A 15,737-nucleotide genomic window follows, 5' to 3' on the forward strand; every position below is an offset into this window, starting at 1 on the left:
ACATCTAAAATTCATGTTTATTTGGAAAGCTGAAGGAGGCTCACGCAGCTTGCAAGTTCTCATTTTTCCAAATCTCTACACTGGAGGTGGAGAGTGCAATGTGGGAAATACTCCAGGTTTGATACACCTGTTAAGCTGTTTCGTTTTTGATGAAATGAAATGAAAAGCTCACTGAAAGCATGAGCACATATGGTAGGAATGTGGTTCTGAAGGGTGTTCCTTCAGGTGCCAAACTTGTTTTTATCTTTATAGTGATCTTTGATTGTGTCCATTGTTATGCAGCTCATCTGCCACTGTACATGAGCATCTGCAAAAAATCATATTTTATTTTCTTTCTTGCGGTAAAAACCTGCATCTAATAGTGACCTAATAGAGAAGACCTGGAAAGTCACATAATTCTCTCGCTCACATCTGCCTGAAATCTCTGATCACTGTGCTGCTGGCTGGTAGGACAGAAACTCAACACCACCGCTGTGTTGACCACACCCAGATAAATACATATTGTAAACGAAAGTCTCAAAACAATGCAAGAAGTGAAATGAAAGTGAAAGATGAATGCACATTTATGGAATTTCCTCCCAAAGCCTGAAGGTGCTTATATAAAGCAGAGGGAACTCACAGCCTGCACTCTTGGAGGAACCTGAAGAGAGGTACGTGAACACACACTTTGTTGTTTCCCTAAAAAGTGCATTGTTACAGAAAATATGAATATGAGGAGATGCAGTGACTTAGTCTGATGTACGCTTGAACGAATGCTCCTTTTGAACTTTTGAAGGTGACGCATCAGCAAGACAGTGGTTTTCTCAGAAGCTAAGCTATTAGTTAAAATGTGCCTTACACTTCTATATAATGGGAACGGCATTTTAACATGGTCAGGGTTGGAAAACTGTGAAGCAATCCATTTATTAGAACACTATAAATACTGAAAAAGCACAGCAGAATAAAGAGTAATCGTTATACTGACATGGGATAGTATTATAGTAAAAACATACAGCTACAGATGATTAGTTTTTTCCCCCAGTTAAAGGTGTGTTTGGGGAGTTTTTCTAAGTCCAGAATCTACGGAATAAGGGTGCTGTACAGATTGTAACAACCCTTCAGGCAAATGTGTGATCTGTGATATTGGGCCTCCATAAATATATATAACTGGACTGGGTAGTTTGATCATCGTCACCTAACTATCTTGACTTTTGGACTCAGTAAAATATCTTCTCTAAGAATAAGAAAAGTCTACAGTTAGGCTAATAATAATAATAATAATAATAATAATAATAATAATAATAGTAACGTATACTTTATTAATCCTGCAAGGGGAAATTACAATTGTGAGGCTGTGCTGAGACACAGCTGTGTTTTGAGCTAAATGTTAACATCAGTATGCGTACATGCCTACAATAAGAATGTTAATATACTGATGTTTAGCAGGAATACACCCTAATATTTATCATTATGGGACCCACCCTATACTATTGTAGTTTAGCAGGTTAGCATGCTAACATTTTGCTAATCAGCACTAAACACAAAGTACAGCCGAGGGTGATGGAAATGTTGTTAGTTTTGCTGGTATTTAGTACACATGGACACATTAAATTGATGATCTCATGATGGCGCTAGATGAAAACTCAGAGGGCCACCAAAGTTATTATAATTCATCCTGAAGGGAAAATAAACCTAATGTTAATCAATGGCAGATGGGGGGGCTTGTGACATGCAGCACATGGGAATTGAACCAGGGTCTCTCTGCTCAGAGCATTTGCGCCCATGTAGCCTGGACCCCCCTCTGGTCCCCCTACTTAAACTGTTCAGAATATTTTTGTACATTTTCAACCCACATTTATCCCTGAAATGTACGTTAACACTAAATGACTATTCTTGTGTTTATAGTTATACATGTGTTGTTAGTCTTTTTAAGAACCAAACCTCTGGTGCACAAGGCCAAATTAAGTTACTCCATGTGAAAATGCAGGACTTCCTGGATCATATTTCATTATTATTGTATGTCTGACCGGCATCAGAAGCAACACTGCCCACCAACACAGCCTGTTTTTCAGTTTAAACGCCACACAGAGCCTCTAGTGGCTGTAGACTCTTAGTTTTGGTCTTCACTTGATAGAGCTAGGCTAACAGTTTTCCCTTTACATCTTTGTGCTAAGATAGGCTAAACACACCTAGAACTTCCATGTATTGTTTTATTCACAATTATGTTAATTTTATTCACATGGAATCCTTCTGAAGCCTTTACACTAACAGTCTTCTTTCCTACAGTGAAACCTGACACCAACATGCAGTACCAGTGGGCTGAAGATGACTTTGACATGCCCGAGGGTGTGGGTCGCCTGGGCCTCTCCGAGCCAGTTAGTGGTAGAAAGTATGTCATGTACCATGGCACCACCAAGAAGACAGCTCAATTAATCCTGGCCAATGGTTTTAAACAGTCTGCAGACGGGATGCTCGGCCGTGGCGTCTACCTCAGCAGAGACCTGCAGAAAGCTAGCCGCTATCCCATTGATCACCCTGAGTCTGACAGGATCGTCATTAAGGTTACGGTCAATGTGGGGAAAGTGATCGCCATCAATTATCAAGGCCACCCACATCAGAATACCTGGCATGACTGCGGCTATGACACCGCCTGGGTACCACCCTTGTGTGGAATGGTGAGGAGCGGTTTGGAAGAGGATTGTGTCTGGGATCCCAATCGGATCAAGATTCTTAAAACAATCCAACCACGCCAAGTCCCAACCTGCGGTGGACATGGTGCATGGGGCTACATGTGAACTCTGCAAGCTGTTATCAATTCATTTTGTATGCTCAAAAGTATTTTTATATATTTGGATAAAAACTAAATGACATTTGCATTTTGTTACTGTGTCATTGTACCCTGGAAAATAAATGGTTGATGTTAAATCTGAGTTGCTGTCTGGTTATATTGAAAACAGAGTGTCATAAGTATATTGTTCTTCACTAAATTAATCTGACAGCTTTAGTTACTAGTAACTTTACAAATTAAAATGTTGCGCACAAAACACAGGTAGTTTATAAAAGTATAAAGTAAACTACCCAACAATATATAGGCCTCAGTGCAGCTGAAATGATTAGCTGATGAAACCCCTAAGCTGATTGACAGAACTGTTTTAATTGTTTTCAGTTTCTAAAATGTGAGGATTTTTCTGCATTGAGTACTTTTTATTACTTTAAGTACATTTTCTTGATGATATTTACATACTTTTACTTAAGCAACATTTTCAATGAAGGAATTTTACTTGTAACAGATTATCTTTTACAGTGTGGTATATTAGTACTTTTACTAGTAAAGTAAAGGATCTTCTATCACTGCATGTAGCTCTAGGTCTGATACTAAAGGACACGTTAATTAATTAATGTCTACTACCTGTGATTTTATAGAATCTTCTTTTGAAGCCAGCATGGGCAAAAGTCCAGAGAATACTACAAACATATTCAATAGTATTGGTAGGTAACCAGTAAGCTAATGAAAATGTATAGGTCTACCTTCTGTGTTGTAAACTAAACTCCAACACCAATTTTCAAAATACAATAATTCACAAACACAATACACTGTGTTTACCAAAACAATGTAATCATGTCTCAAAATCAAATAATTCTTCCAAAACACTAACACATGTTCTCTCCCAACAGGAACATTTAGTCAATCATAGCACAATGTCATAAAAAACACTAACATCCCATGGAATAACAGAAACTACATTATTTTATGTATCAGGTCTGCCCTTATACAACAGACAAAAGTGACTGTATTGATCATAGATTGTGTTTTGGACTGCAGTTTCTGTTGAAGCCTCTACATTTTTGTTTTGTTGGGTTTAGCAATTTTTATTTATTTATTTATATTATTATTTATTCGACAGGACAGCTAGTTGAGAAAGGGCAGAGAGAAAAAGGGGGAAGACATGCAGGAAATAGTCACAAGTCGGATTTGAACCCTGGATATCTGCGTCAAGGCATAAACCTACAAGTATATGTGTGCATGCTCTACCCACTGATCCAACCCAGCCACCATTTTCTTTCTTTTGCTGCAGAGATTCAATACAAAAAATGATTGACCCATCTCAGAGTAGCTTTATAGAAAGTACGGTTTGTGAAAAAAAGGAGACAGAGACAGAATTGTCCTGGTACTCCTCTTCCTCTCCCTCGTGAAGGCATTTTTCTTATTTTCTGTGTTCATCTACAGTATATTGTTCAAATAGGTCATTTTTTACTGTACTACCATATGATCATGCGATTGAAAGAACCTCAACACCTGAGTGTGTTTCCTAGAAGGGAATCAGCTGTGATCGATCTATTTGCATGACTTCAATCAGCTGTTTCTCAATAAATGCATATATAAAATGCAGGGAATATATTTGTGTTTCAATTTACAATATGATCAGCTGTTCACTTTGACTTTAGCCTATAAGTTAGGTTTAGAACATGATGTTATCTGTTCTGACATACAGTGTGAAAGCATTTGTAAATTTGGCAGTGAAGATCCATTGTTTTGGTCTTGGTGGAGCTTGTGTGTAAAAGAAGTTCAAGCATTTTAAATTTGTGTTAACTGAATGCATTTTGTGTCAAAGCAACAAGAAATGTGTTAATTGTATAGCCTACACAGACGGATGTTGTGCTAACTGTGTTAAGAGCTTAGGAAAGTTGTTAAAAGTATTGAAAAAAGTTTCATAGCGATTGTGAAAAACTGTAAAAAAAGAAGTCCATAACGCATATAATTCTTGAGCGACAGATGCAAAAAACCACAACAATCTGTGTCCCCACAGGGCAGGCACAGACACAGGCGCTCTGCTGCTGCGCAGGCTGTACGCTTCTCTGTTCACAACGCTGCCTGCTCTGCTTAACATGAAAAAGCTTAACGTGGTTTAATGTACCTCAACAACTTTCACCAAATTTATCATGGCCATATCTTGAAATGAACACTTATGCCTGTCAAAAGAACTTGACAGGCTATGGCGAGGAAAAAGCGAGGAAAAAGCTTGTACCAAAACAATGATTACCAAATTTCTCCCATATTGCTCCTCATAACCACTGAAAACTGTCAAAAAATCTAACCATAAATGTGGTGATGATTGATCGTTGTTTAGGTATATTAAACCACGTTAAGCTTTTTCATGTTAGGACTTATAAAGCCCATGAGAACCGTTGGGAGTCAACCAACAGCTGCTTCGCTGCCCTGCTGAAAATGTGAAGCAGAAACGCTAAATGTCAGATAACGTCCATAATAATTGGACTTTGGGTTCTATTCTTTGACAGTTTTCCGTGGTTATGAGGAGAGAAATTTGGTAATCATTGGTCATTGTTTACGTACATTAAATCTGACCTGCGCGAAAGAGAAAAAAAGGTATGCGTCATTGTACCCAGCACTTCTGGAACTGTACCTCCGAATACGTCTCTGTCCCCAGCACATTTCAAACCAAACTGACGCCCGTGGGCACGGCTGTGTTGGAGCACAATAGACAGACGGTGGTAGAATGCCCCGACACTTAAATTCAACTAACATGTAGGTTAACAGTGAACAATCAGTGTTGGACCTCCAGTCTGTTGAGATGCCTCTCCAAACGCAGAAACCAAGCGCAATCGCACCATAAAACGTTAAGACACGTTAAGAAAAAAGATCAGTATTTTGCCGTAATCCACAGCGATCAGATTCACAAACAGAGTCACGGTGTATCCAGCAAGGCCTATACGCGCGTCCCATTCACCAGTCAGCTCCAAACAGGTGAACGAGGTGAACTTCGACGTTTAAACAAAGTGGAATAAAACGTATCAAAGTCCAAATCTACACAAAACGCGCATTCAATTAGTAAGCTGACAGCAAATGTATATACATGACATTTAGGCAACCTTTATTGTAACGTTGGCACGGTAAGATGTCCCGACTAGTGCAACAAATTATTGTTTTTTGCGTTCTGCATATGCGTCGACAATAGTCTCAGGTGAGAGGCAGAGCCCTGAAAAAATATTATTTTTACTAAAGCAGTATATGAAATCAGATGTATTACCTATCCCCATTTAGTTGTTTTGTGTTTTTAAAGTATTTATAAAATATCTGGTTATGTCAGAAGTAATTATTCCACTCATTTTTGAAACAATGCAATTACCCGTTTCAGCTACCAGGGGGGGCAGTGCTCCCCCTGCCCCACCGCAAACTCCGCGCATGCAAAGAGGCAGGCATGGCTGTGGTATCATAACAAAATATTGTGGTGGTTGTGTTATAATAACAAACCTGTTGATATTCTTGTGAAATGTTTGTGTTATCGTCACAAAAGGTCTTTGTTTTATAAGTGAGCCGTGGCCAAGAAGGCAGCACATAAAGGCTACAGTTTAACAGACAACAAATAACAGACAAACAGGGATGGACAGCAAAAATAAATAAGAACAGAACACATTTTAAAAACAAGCGCAGACATGTTGATATATTTGTCAGTTAGTAGAACTGTTTAGAAGTGGACTGTTCCTATAACTACGTACCAGGCATAATGCTGAAACCATAATGAAATACGGTTTTGGTCGGTCTGAGGGCAGGAATCATCAAACCAATCCCAGTCCTACATATATATGTAAGCTCTACGGCAGTGTGTGTGTGTGTGTGTGTGTGTGTGTGTGTGTGTGTGTGTGTGTGTGTGTGTGTGTGTGTGTATTGTACTTTTAACTTGTACTTGTATTAGTAACTTTTTTAATTTTTAGATATTTAGGTTATACATTCTTTAGTCTATATCCTTGACGTTCCACTTACAGGATTGCTCCGGTGCTGCAGGAAATTCCGCTGTATGCATGTATTTTTCTTTTCCTTCCACTTTCTTTGTGTTGGAATTTTAAATTCGGTGGATTTATGAGAACTATTTTTGACTGCTCCTCAGATCTCTGCAGGGTAAATCCAGACAGCTAGCTAGACCATCTGTCCAATCTGAGTTTTCTACTGCACATTTTGCAGCGGCTCTGTGCGGAGTTTGCACCGCCCATGACGATGACTGATTGGTTTAAAGAAATGCCATTAAACCAGAGCACGTTTTTCTCCCATCCCCGAATGCTATGTGGAGTAGCTAGACCCTCCTTCAGCATTATGACTACCAAACTCATCTTTATAAACTATAGTAAGGACTTGTAGTATCCTATACGATCACAAGTTATCATTAAAGTAGCCTACATATTGATGCATCTATAATATTGCATACTTCATCATAATATTTCCTTGGTGGTGGTAAGTTAAGTGTAATGCATTTGAATGCATTCAAACGAATCTATGCTGCATCATAGCCTGCTATGAGTCGGTACTACAGTTGATTGTTCAGCGGTGTAAAGGTAGACATATTGTATAAGCCCCATTATAATTGGTGAAGAGCATCCAAAGGACACTTAATCATAAAAGTAACATCTAAATGTTTTATGACAGTTAATATAGTGCATCAGAAAGCATTATTTGTTTACGAGCATAGTCATATGGGCATAATCATTGTGTACGTATGTAATAATGCTATACAGTAGGTGCTATACGATCGTGTAAACTGAGGTGTGTATCACATGTTATGTCCAGGTGGCGCAGTGGCTCCATAGCTAACACTGCTGCCTCACAACAAGCAGGTCATGGATGCATTTAGATGAAAACTGGATATTGTTAATTATCCACATATGAATGCACACTATTTTAGCCCAAGGTGTTGTCATCAAAATGTTTCTGTTTTTTTATCCGTTAAACAGCCCAAATAATAAATAAATAAATTTACTGTAATGTGGGACAACGAAATATTGCATTCAATAAGCTGTAAACATCAAATGGTTGGCATCATTGCAGCTCTAAAACACATGCAAGGTTAATACAGACCTGTATGAACATAGATATGTTCTCATTACATGACTAATGATGCCACTACAATACACACACTGATTTGTACAGACCCAGAGTGTGGAAGAAATGGTGTAAGTGAGAACACAGCAATGTAGGAGGCCAGGAGTAAATAAACAAATGCATGAATAATTAAAGACAATAGATCCATTAACTGGTTGGATCCTCTTTTTCTTTCCTTCAACAGGATTTAATTATAAATGGGACTTGTGGCCAACACTATCTGGCCTAATATAAGGGTTTAATTTAGTTTAGTGTATTACTTTATTAGACTGGGACAGTGCATATTGATAACATTTCTGAAAGAAATCCAGAGTTAGCCAGAAAGGGCGATTTTCATGCCATTAGGCAGGCAATAAAAAAAGCATAAAGTCATTGAAGATACAATCAACGATAAAAGCAGTGAAAAATATGCAGACACAAACAGAACCTGCACTAGAAACAGAGAGACGGCTCCTCCATACAGAATCAACAATAGCATGGCAACAATCAACGAATGGCATGACTGTAAAAAGCAGGAGCAGCTCTTACACTAAGCATAATTATGACAAACAGAAAAACCACATGATAACACCTCACAATAATAATAAGAACCAACTCATGATATAGCAAATATAGTTGATGGATTATGTAACTACAGGGAGTTCATCTGATATCAATGGAAACCACAAAGCTAAAACCCTGTTTCTGCAATAATGAAAGAATTGTAGTAAATGGGAATTTTTAAAGAATATCCAACTTTTTTGCTACTATCACCAGTGAAAATAATGAATTGCAGTCAGTTAACAAACCTTTAGTCTATATCCACGATGTTCCACTTCAGAAAGAAAGAGGACAGACTACACAACACAGAGGGAGACAAAGAGACAAAAGCTGAGAGGAGAAAGAGATCCAAGATGTGTGGAAGTAAATTAAGAAAGAGTAAAGAAATAGAGAGAGAGAGAGAGAGAGAGAGAGAGAGAGAGAGAGAGAGAGAGAGAGAGAGAGAGAGAGAGAGAGAGAGAGAGAGAGAGATCAAGGTCAAAGACTGAAAAGGGGAAGAAATCATGTCTATCTTTAGATGTTCATTCAATTAGATTTCTGGCACTTCTCTGTAATATGCATGAAATCAGACTAATCTGTAAAGCGAGAAGTGGTGAAGCAGAGCGAGATTCATAAAACTGTTGGAGCGTAGTGTGTGTGTGTGTGTATGTGTGTGTGTGTGTGTGTGTGTGTGTGTGTGTGTGCATGTTACAATTACCACTTTAAAATTCTTAGAATTACGTTGAGATAGTGATGTTTTGATTAATTGTCTCCACTGTCATGTAGCTATCTGCCACTGTACATGATGCATCTGGGCAATATCATACTTTTTCTACCATCTTGCAGCAGTGAAAACATGCATCTATGATCTAATAGACACTTGGAAGGTCAAATAACTCCCTCGCTCACATCTGCAAAAAAGGCCCTAAAATCACTGATAACTGTGCTGCTGTGTTGACCACGCCCAAACGAAAGTCATAACATGGCGCAAAATGAGAAACGAAACTGAAAGATCAATGCACATTTCCTGCAGATACTGGAAGGTCTTTATAAAAAGTGGTGTGAACTCACAGTAGTTAGTCTGATGAAAAGTGTGCTCTTAAGCCTTCGGTGAAATAGGATGTTGTATCTGACTCATCTGTGAGCTTCCTGACTGATTAAAACAGATCTTTCCTGGTGTTTTCAGGCCTCAACAAATGCTTCTTTTAAAATTTTGTTTAAACCCAGTGAAAAGCTGCAGCAAAAATGTTGTAAATAATGGGAAACCACATTTTAATAACGTCAGAGTGTAGAAATTTAACAGAACACTATAAATATGCACAGCAGAATGAAGGGTAATTCTTATACTAACATGGGATAAAAAAAAAACACTCTTAGGTAATTACAAACTGTTCTTTTCCCCCCAGTTAAGTGTGTTTGTGGGAGGGTGTCTTCTCGTATACTGTACAGATTGTAAATCCTCTGGAGGCAATTTGTGATATAGATCTGTATAAATCAAATTGACTATACTCAATGGATTAAAGTTTCCACTTCAGCTGACTATAATAACTTTTGGCCCCAATAAAAGCATATCCTGCATTTTTATCAATTCAATTCAAATTGCTTGTCAGAAAAACAATAATATAAAAAAAAATGCATTTTTTTCTCTATCTTAGAATAAGAGGAGTCTACGACAGGCTAGCAGCTCTGTACTGAGACACGCTGTGCTTTGAGCTAAATGTTAAGGTCAGTATGCATGCATGCTCACAATGATAATATTAATATACTGGTGTTTAGCAGGTAGGATATAAGCTGTAATGGGTATCATTAGGGACCTGCTTTGATGGTGAAACTAGTTTAGTCAACACAAATCGGATATCAGATAAGATCTTGGTACAATAGTCTATGTAGCCTAAGCATGAACACAGTCATACCAAAAACTTAAAGTCTCCTTAAATTTCACTCAGCTTTATATGATCTTGTATCTATTTTTATATCTTGTTTAATCACAGACTATTTACAATTCATGTTTATCATGGGAGTAGTCACATTCTCAAGGTCTTCATCTTATCTTTATCTCCAGACACCCAGAGCTTCCTCACATAAAGCATGTAAAGTGTGAAGTACTCTGAGGCCTCTCAAAATGCCAAACCAAATGATTTGTGCATCATACATTCCTTTATGTCATTAGTTTTGCAGGTATTTACATTACAATGTTGACCTGATGATAGTGCTAGATAAAAAGCTCACCAAAATTATTACAATTCATCCTGAGAGGAACATGAATGTGTTTATCAAATGTAATGGTAACTAATGGTGGTCACTCATTTTTTCACGGTGAGTGGTAAATAAATTGCAATTAACACTGAATGAGTATTTTTGTGTATTGTTAGTCTTGATAGTGATTCTGAAGGTGATCCATCCAATAGTTGTTGAGGCCTTTTATACTAATAAAAGATGGTCACTCATGGTGGCTTTAAACTAAGATGGTGAACACAATGAAAGTTATACATTTTTTACATAGCATTGTTATTGTGAGCATGTCAGCATGCTGAAAAATGCAGCATCCTCAGTCATTTGAATGGTGCCAGTCTGGCAACACAATGGTGCTGCCATCACAGAGTCTGTGGTTAAAAAACCCTGAGCGGTCCGGCTAAAAAGTTGAACCTGGCTCAACTTTTGCCGGACTGTCTTGTTTCACTTTTGATAGTGCCAGGATAACAGTTTTTCTCTTTTTCTTCATTCTTTAAGCTAAGCTAGGCTAAACACAACCAGAACCTAAATCTTTGCTCTTGAATCATATCTGAATTTTCTGGTTTCATTCCTGTGTTGTTTTTTATTTACAATGATGTTTAGTTTCTTCACATGAAATCCTTCTGAAGTCTTTACACTAATAATCATCTTTTCTACAGTGAACCTGACACCAACATGCAGTACCAGTGGGCTGAAGATTACTTTGATCTGCCCTATGGGGAAGTTCCAGTGGGCCTCTCTGCACCAGTTAATAATGAATGATATGTCATGTACCATGGCACCACCAGCCATAATGCTCAATCAATCCTGACCACTGGTTTCAAGCAGTCTCAGAAGGCATCTACCTCAGCAGAGACCTGCAGGAAGCCAGCGCCTATCCTAAACGTCACCCTATATCTGACAAGGTTGTCATTAAGGTTATGGTCAATGTGGGGAAAGTGATCACCATCAATTATCAAGGCCACCCATATCAGGAGACTCATCACTACGGCTACGGCTATGACACCGCGTGGGTACCACCCAGGTGTGGAATGGAGCCGAGTGGTTTGGAGGAGGATTGTGTCTGGGATCCCAATCGAATCCGGATCCTTAAAACCATCAACCCACGCCTAGTCCAATGCCCATTTCAACCTTATTGTGGAGATGGTGCATTTGGTTACATGTGAGCTCTATGAGATGTTATCAAGTTATTTTGTATGCTCAAATGTATTTTTATATATTTGGATAAAAAATACATTACATTTGTATGTGGTGACTGTGTCATTGTACCCTGGAAAATAAATGTTTGATTTTAAATCTGAGTTGCTGTCTGGTTATGTAGAGAGCAGACTGTGATGAGTATATTTTTGTTTTAAGATGTTTGCCTCAGAAACGTCTGCTGCCACTCTACAATGAAGGTGAATGAAATGTTGGTGGTGGCAAAAAGGCAAAACAAAAGGACACAGTTCACACAGAGGGAGACAAAGAGGCAAAAGCTGGAGGACAAAGATCCAGATACAAGACGTCTGGAAGAAGATGGAGAGAATAAAAAGACAAAGAAAGATTGTGCCTATTTTTAGATGTTCATTCAATTAGATTTCTGGCACTTCTCTGCAATATGCATGAAATTAGACTAATCTGGTGGAAAGTGTATTAGAAGGCGAGCACTGATGGAGCAAAGCGAGATTCATAAAACTGCTGGAGCGTGTGTGTGTGTGTGTGTGTGTGTGTGTGTGTGTGTGTGTGTGTGTGTGTGTGTGTGTGTGTGTGTGTGTGTGTGTGTGTGTGTGTGTGTGTGTGTGTGCAAGGGAGTCTTTATTTATGCATGCATAATGTGTATAGATGAGAAAAAAAGGTGTTTTCACTGGAAAAATACATATGGGCAATGGTGTGTGAAGTAACAAAATTTCCTCAAGTAGGCCTGCTCTACCAGTTGAGGTACTTGCACTTAGTATTTACTCCACCACATTTCATATTGTAGTTTTTACTTGATACCTTTGGTTGCTATAGTTACTTTATATAATTAAGATTAATAATATAACATATAATCAACAAATAGCCTTCATTATTATTTTTAATAATGTAGGCTATTTGTTATATAATTTGTTTATTATTATTATTATTAATAATAATAATAATAATAATATTATTATTTGTATGTTGTTTATGGGAGGTAAAACATGCTGCCCAGAGCCGCAAAAATGCTGGCTCCGGTCCTGGCAGTACTGGTTCACAAACTGCAGCGACGTCATTTTCTCCAAATGACAAAATAAATGCTCTCCCTAAACTGTTGACTCTTAATGGCCACATGAGGGCCTCTGTGTCCTCTCTGCAGCCTCCAAACCTCTCTCCTCATTTCAAGCCTTTGCCAAATGCCCTCCTCCTTCTTCCTCCTCCTCCTCTTCTGCCTGCCAGTAGCCCCTCTCAGGCCGCGTATGGGAGCATTCACACCCCTCTGTCGGCGTTTAGCGGATGGAGCTCTCAGCTTGAGCCGGAGGGAGGAGGAGGAGGAGAAAGATGAACGGTAACCCGTGTGCCCGCAGGCTGGCCCGGCGCTCCAAATCCGCCCTGCTGATCGCCGCTCTTGCCGTCCTGCTGGTCCAGACTCTCATCGTGTGGAACTTCAGCAGCCTGGACTCTGCCAACGGGGACGGAGGCGCCAGGAACCGGGAGAAGAGAGAGGACCGATCCGGGGGGCTCAACAAAGCCGACAGGGAGCAACCGCGGAGGGGGCTGCAGAAGAAGGGCGACCCGCCGCCCTCGCTCGGAAAGGCGGCCGTTCGGCACAAGCTGCAGGCGGTAGGTTTAAATCATATGCTTCAGCGTTCACGGTGTAACGGGTTGCGTGAGTTTAATTAGTTTTTTTACACCTGTGTTTCCTCTACGACTGGAAAATGAGCGTTGGTCCCCGAGGGAAACCGCATGGCAGCTACAGAGAAGATGCTACTGAGTGGCTGCAGCTGCTCGCCTGTTGTTTTGGCAATTGCATCAAAACATTTTGGCCGTTTTTCGTCCCTTGTATGGAGACGTGTCGTAAGACCAAACGTAATGTCAGAATCTGTTAAATTTGAGGCATCGAGTAATGACCGATATTCCAAGTTAAACGGAACTTTCTTGCCTTTTCGTGTGATTGTAGCCACTGTTCAGTTGACTGTAAACACATTCAGTGTACAAGCAGCATTTAACATTTTTTAGAACGTATCAATTAGTTAGTTTCACCCAGTTTTTCTTAATCATCCGTAGTGCTAACAGTCAGCATGAGCAGAAGTAAATATAGATATTAGCTGTAAGTAAGTGCCTTTTATTGTCAGTATACATGCCGAATGTAAGATTAACGCAGATATTGTCCTAAACTATCTTTATATTTGTTCTACATTATATGTCCGTTTGTAGAAAATCAAGAACCTATATAATTGTATGTTTTGTTAATAGAGTTTGGTTGGACATTTCTCAACAACAGAGCGTCTCGCCTGTAGACCGTCATTGTTGTTAATTTTAATGTAAAAGATCATAATATTTATTATGAATCCCTTGATTCTAAACCTTAACAGCCATTTCATATTAAGAAAACTGCAGCTTCGAATGAGTAACTGTGGGGGATAAAACCGTTAATTGAGAGTCTGTTGTTATGTCTGTGATTTAGGGGTTTAATTAAAAGCCTTCTTTTAGTGATATTAAGGGACGCAGACACCTTAGGAAACTGGGAAACGATTAAGCCATTTTAATGGAAATTGCTCTTCTGTGTTTTTTCATTTTTCCACAAACCTTTCTATCTTGTCACTTCCATTTACTTTATTTGATTTACAACTTTAGCTCAGTTTGCATCCTCTACATCACCTTTCAAGCTTTTCCCAGTGTTTTTATATATTTGTGGCTTACATTTATATAATGTCTAATCACAATATGTGTCTTTATCACACATATATGATGTGAGGGAGATTCCACAGTGTTTTTTATGTTTAGAAATGAATGTTAAGTGTGTGTGTTGCTTTACCTGGTGGGATCCAGGTGTTCTCATGTTGTCAAGACATGAAGTGTGTGTGTGTGTGTGTGTGTGTGTGTGTGTGTGTGTGTGTGTGTGTGTGTGTGTGAGAAATGTGAGCTGTATTGCAGGCATCCACTTTTACATCCTTTCATTACAGTTAACCGGATGCCCTGTGATCTTGTGTGTGAGCCAGAGAGATGTCCTGACAGTTATTGGCTTTTAAAACAGTAGAGATACATGCCAGCACTTTATAGCACCAGAGTTTGGGAGATGAAGAGCAATGGAGGGAGAGAAAAGAGGATAAAATGAAACAGAAGGTTGATGTGAGAGCTAAATGAGTTCTTGGAGAGATCTGAAGACATGGTGAGCAGGGATTTTTGTTGGATTAATACCAGTTCTGAATATTGATGCTAAATCAAAACTACATACTGTAGCCAATATTTTGCTCCAGTATTCATCTATTAATTAGATTTTTAAACATTCAACCAGCAGCTCTGAATTGACCAGAAAATTAGCATGATCGGTCCGTGTACAGTAAAGGCAATAGTGTCAGTGTCACCTTATTTGACAGAAATCTACATGCATTTGCCTGTTATCTCTGACCATTTGATTAACAGCAACAAAATGTTGATTATGCAAGTAGTATCCCCAATCAACAAAACTGCTTAAAAAAGTAGTATTAATATTTAAATACCACCGTTAAGATCCCCGGGAGAGTCTGATGCAGCCAGACTCTGAACGGTAAAACTGAGATTAGCGCTCCTATTCAAGTTTATGCTCTGCTTTTCAGCCGTTTGGTAAATTGTTATTAAACACAGTCGAAGAGGATTTTAATTGCTATTTTTTTCTCTCCATTCTTATCATTTTGGCACTGATTTCGCTTTGGGGCTGGCTAAAACTTCTTTGGGGGGTGCCAAAAATTCCTTTATGCAGGAAAATCCCTGCAGATTGAACAACATGAAGATGATTTAGCTATTTCTTCTTACCATTAGTGTAGCTAAGAATGTGGGGTTGTTTCTAAAAGGTATTTTCATTATCAAATATTCTGCTAATTCTTTTTTCAATAAACATCCGAAAATAAGTGAAAATGTCATCACAACCGTCAAAACAAAAATATATTCAATATATGATTATAGAAGACAAAACACATAA

The 15,737-nt window shown here is 38.8% G+C and overlaps 1 protein-coding gene and 1 pseudogene across 1 annotated transcript in view; both read left to right on the forward strand.

Moving 5' to 3' along the window:
• Positions 1-569: 569 nt before the first annotated feature.
• On the forward strand, positions 570-11,787 carry LOC114570191 (uncharacterized; annotated as a pseudogene).
• Positions 11,788-12,919: 1,132 nt separating this feature from the next.
• Positions 12,920-15,737, forward strand: part of LOC114569234 (xylosyltransferase 1) — a 39,047-nt gene continuing 36,229 nt past the window's right edge. The window contains exon 1 of the mRNA XM_028599037.1: positions 12,920-13,399. Within this exon, the coding sequence (XP_028454838.1) occupies positions 13,118-13,399 (282 nt within the window). The 5' untranslated portion in view covers positions 12,920-13,117. The remainder of the gene's footprint in view (positions 13,400-15,737) is intronic.

Source organism: Perca flavescens, chromosome 15 (assembly GCF_004354835.1).
Source record: "Perca flavescens isolate YP-PL-M2 chromosome 15, PFLA_1.0, whole genome shotgun sequence".
NCBI lineage: Eukaryota > Metazoa > Chordata > Actinopteri > Perciformes > Percidae > Perca > Perca flavescens.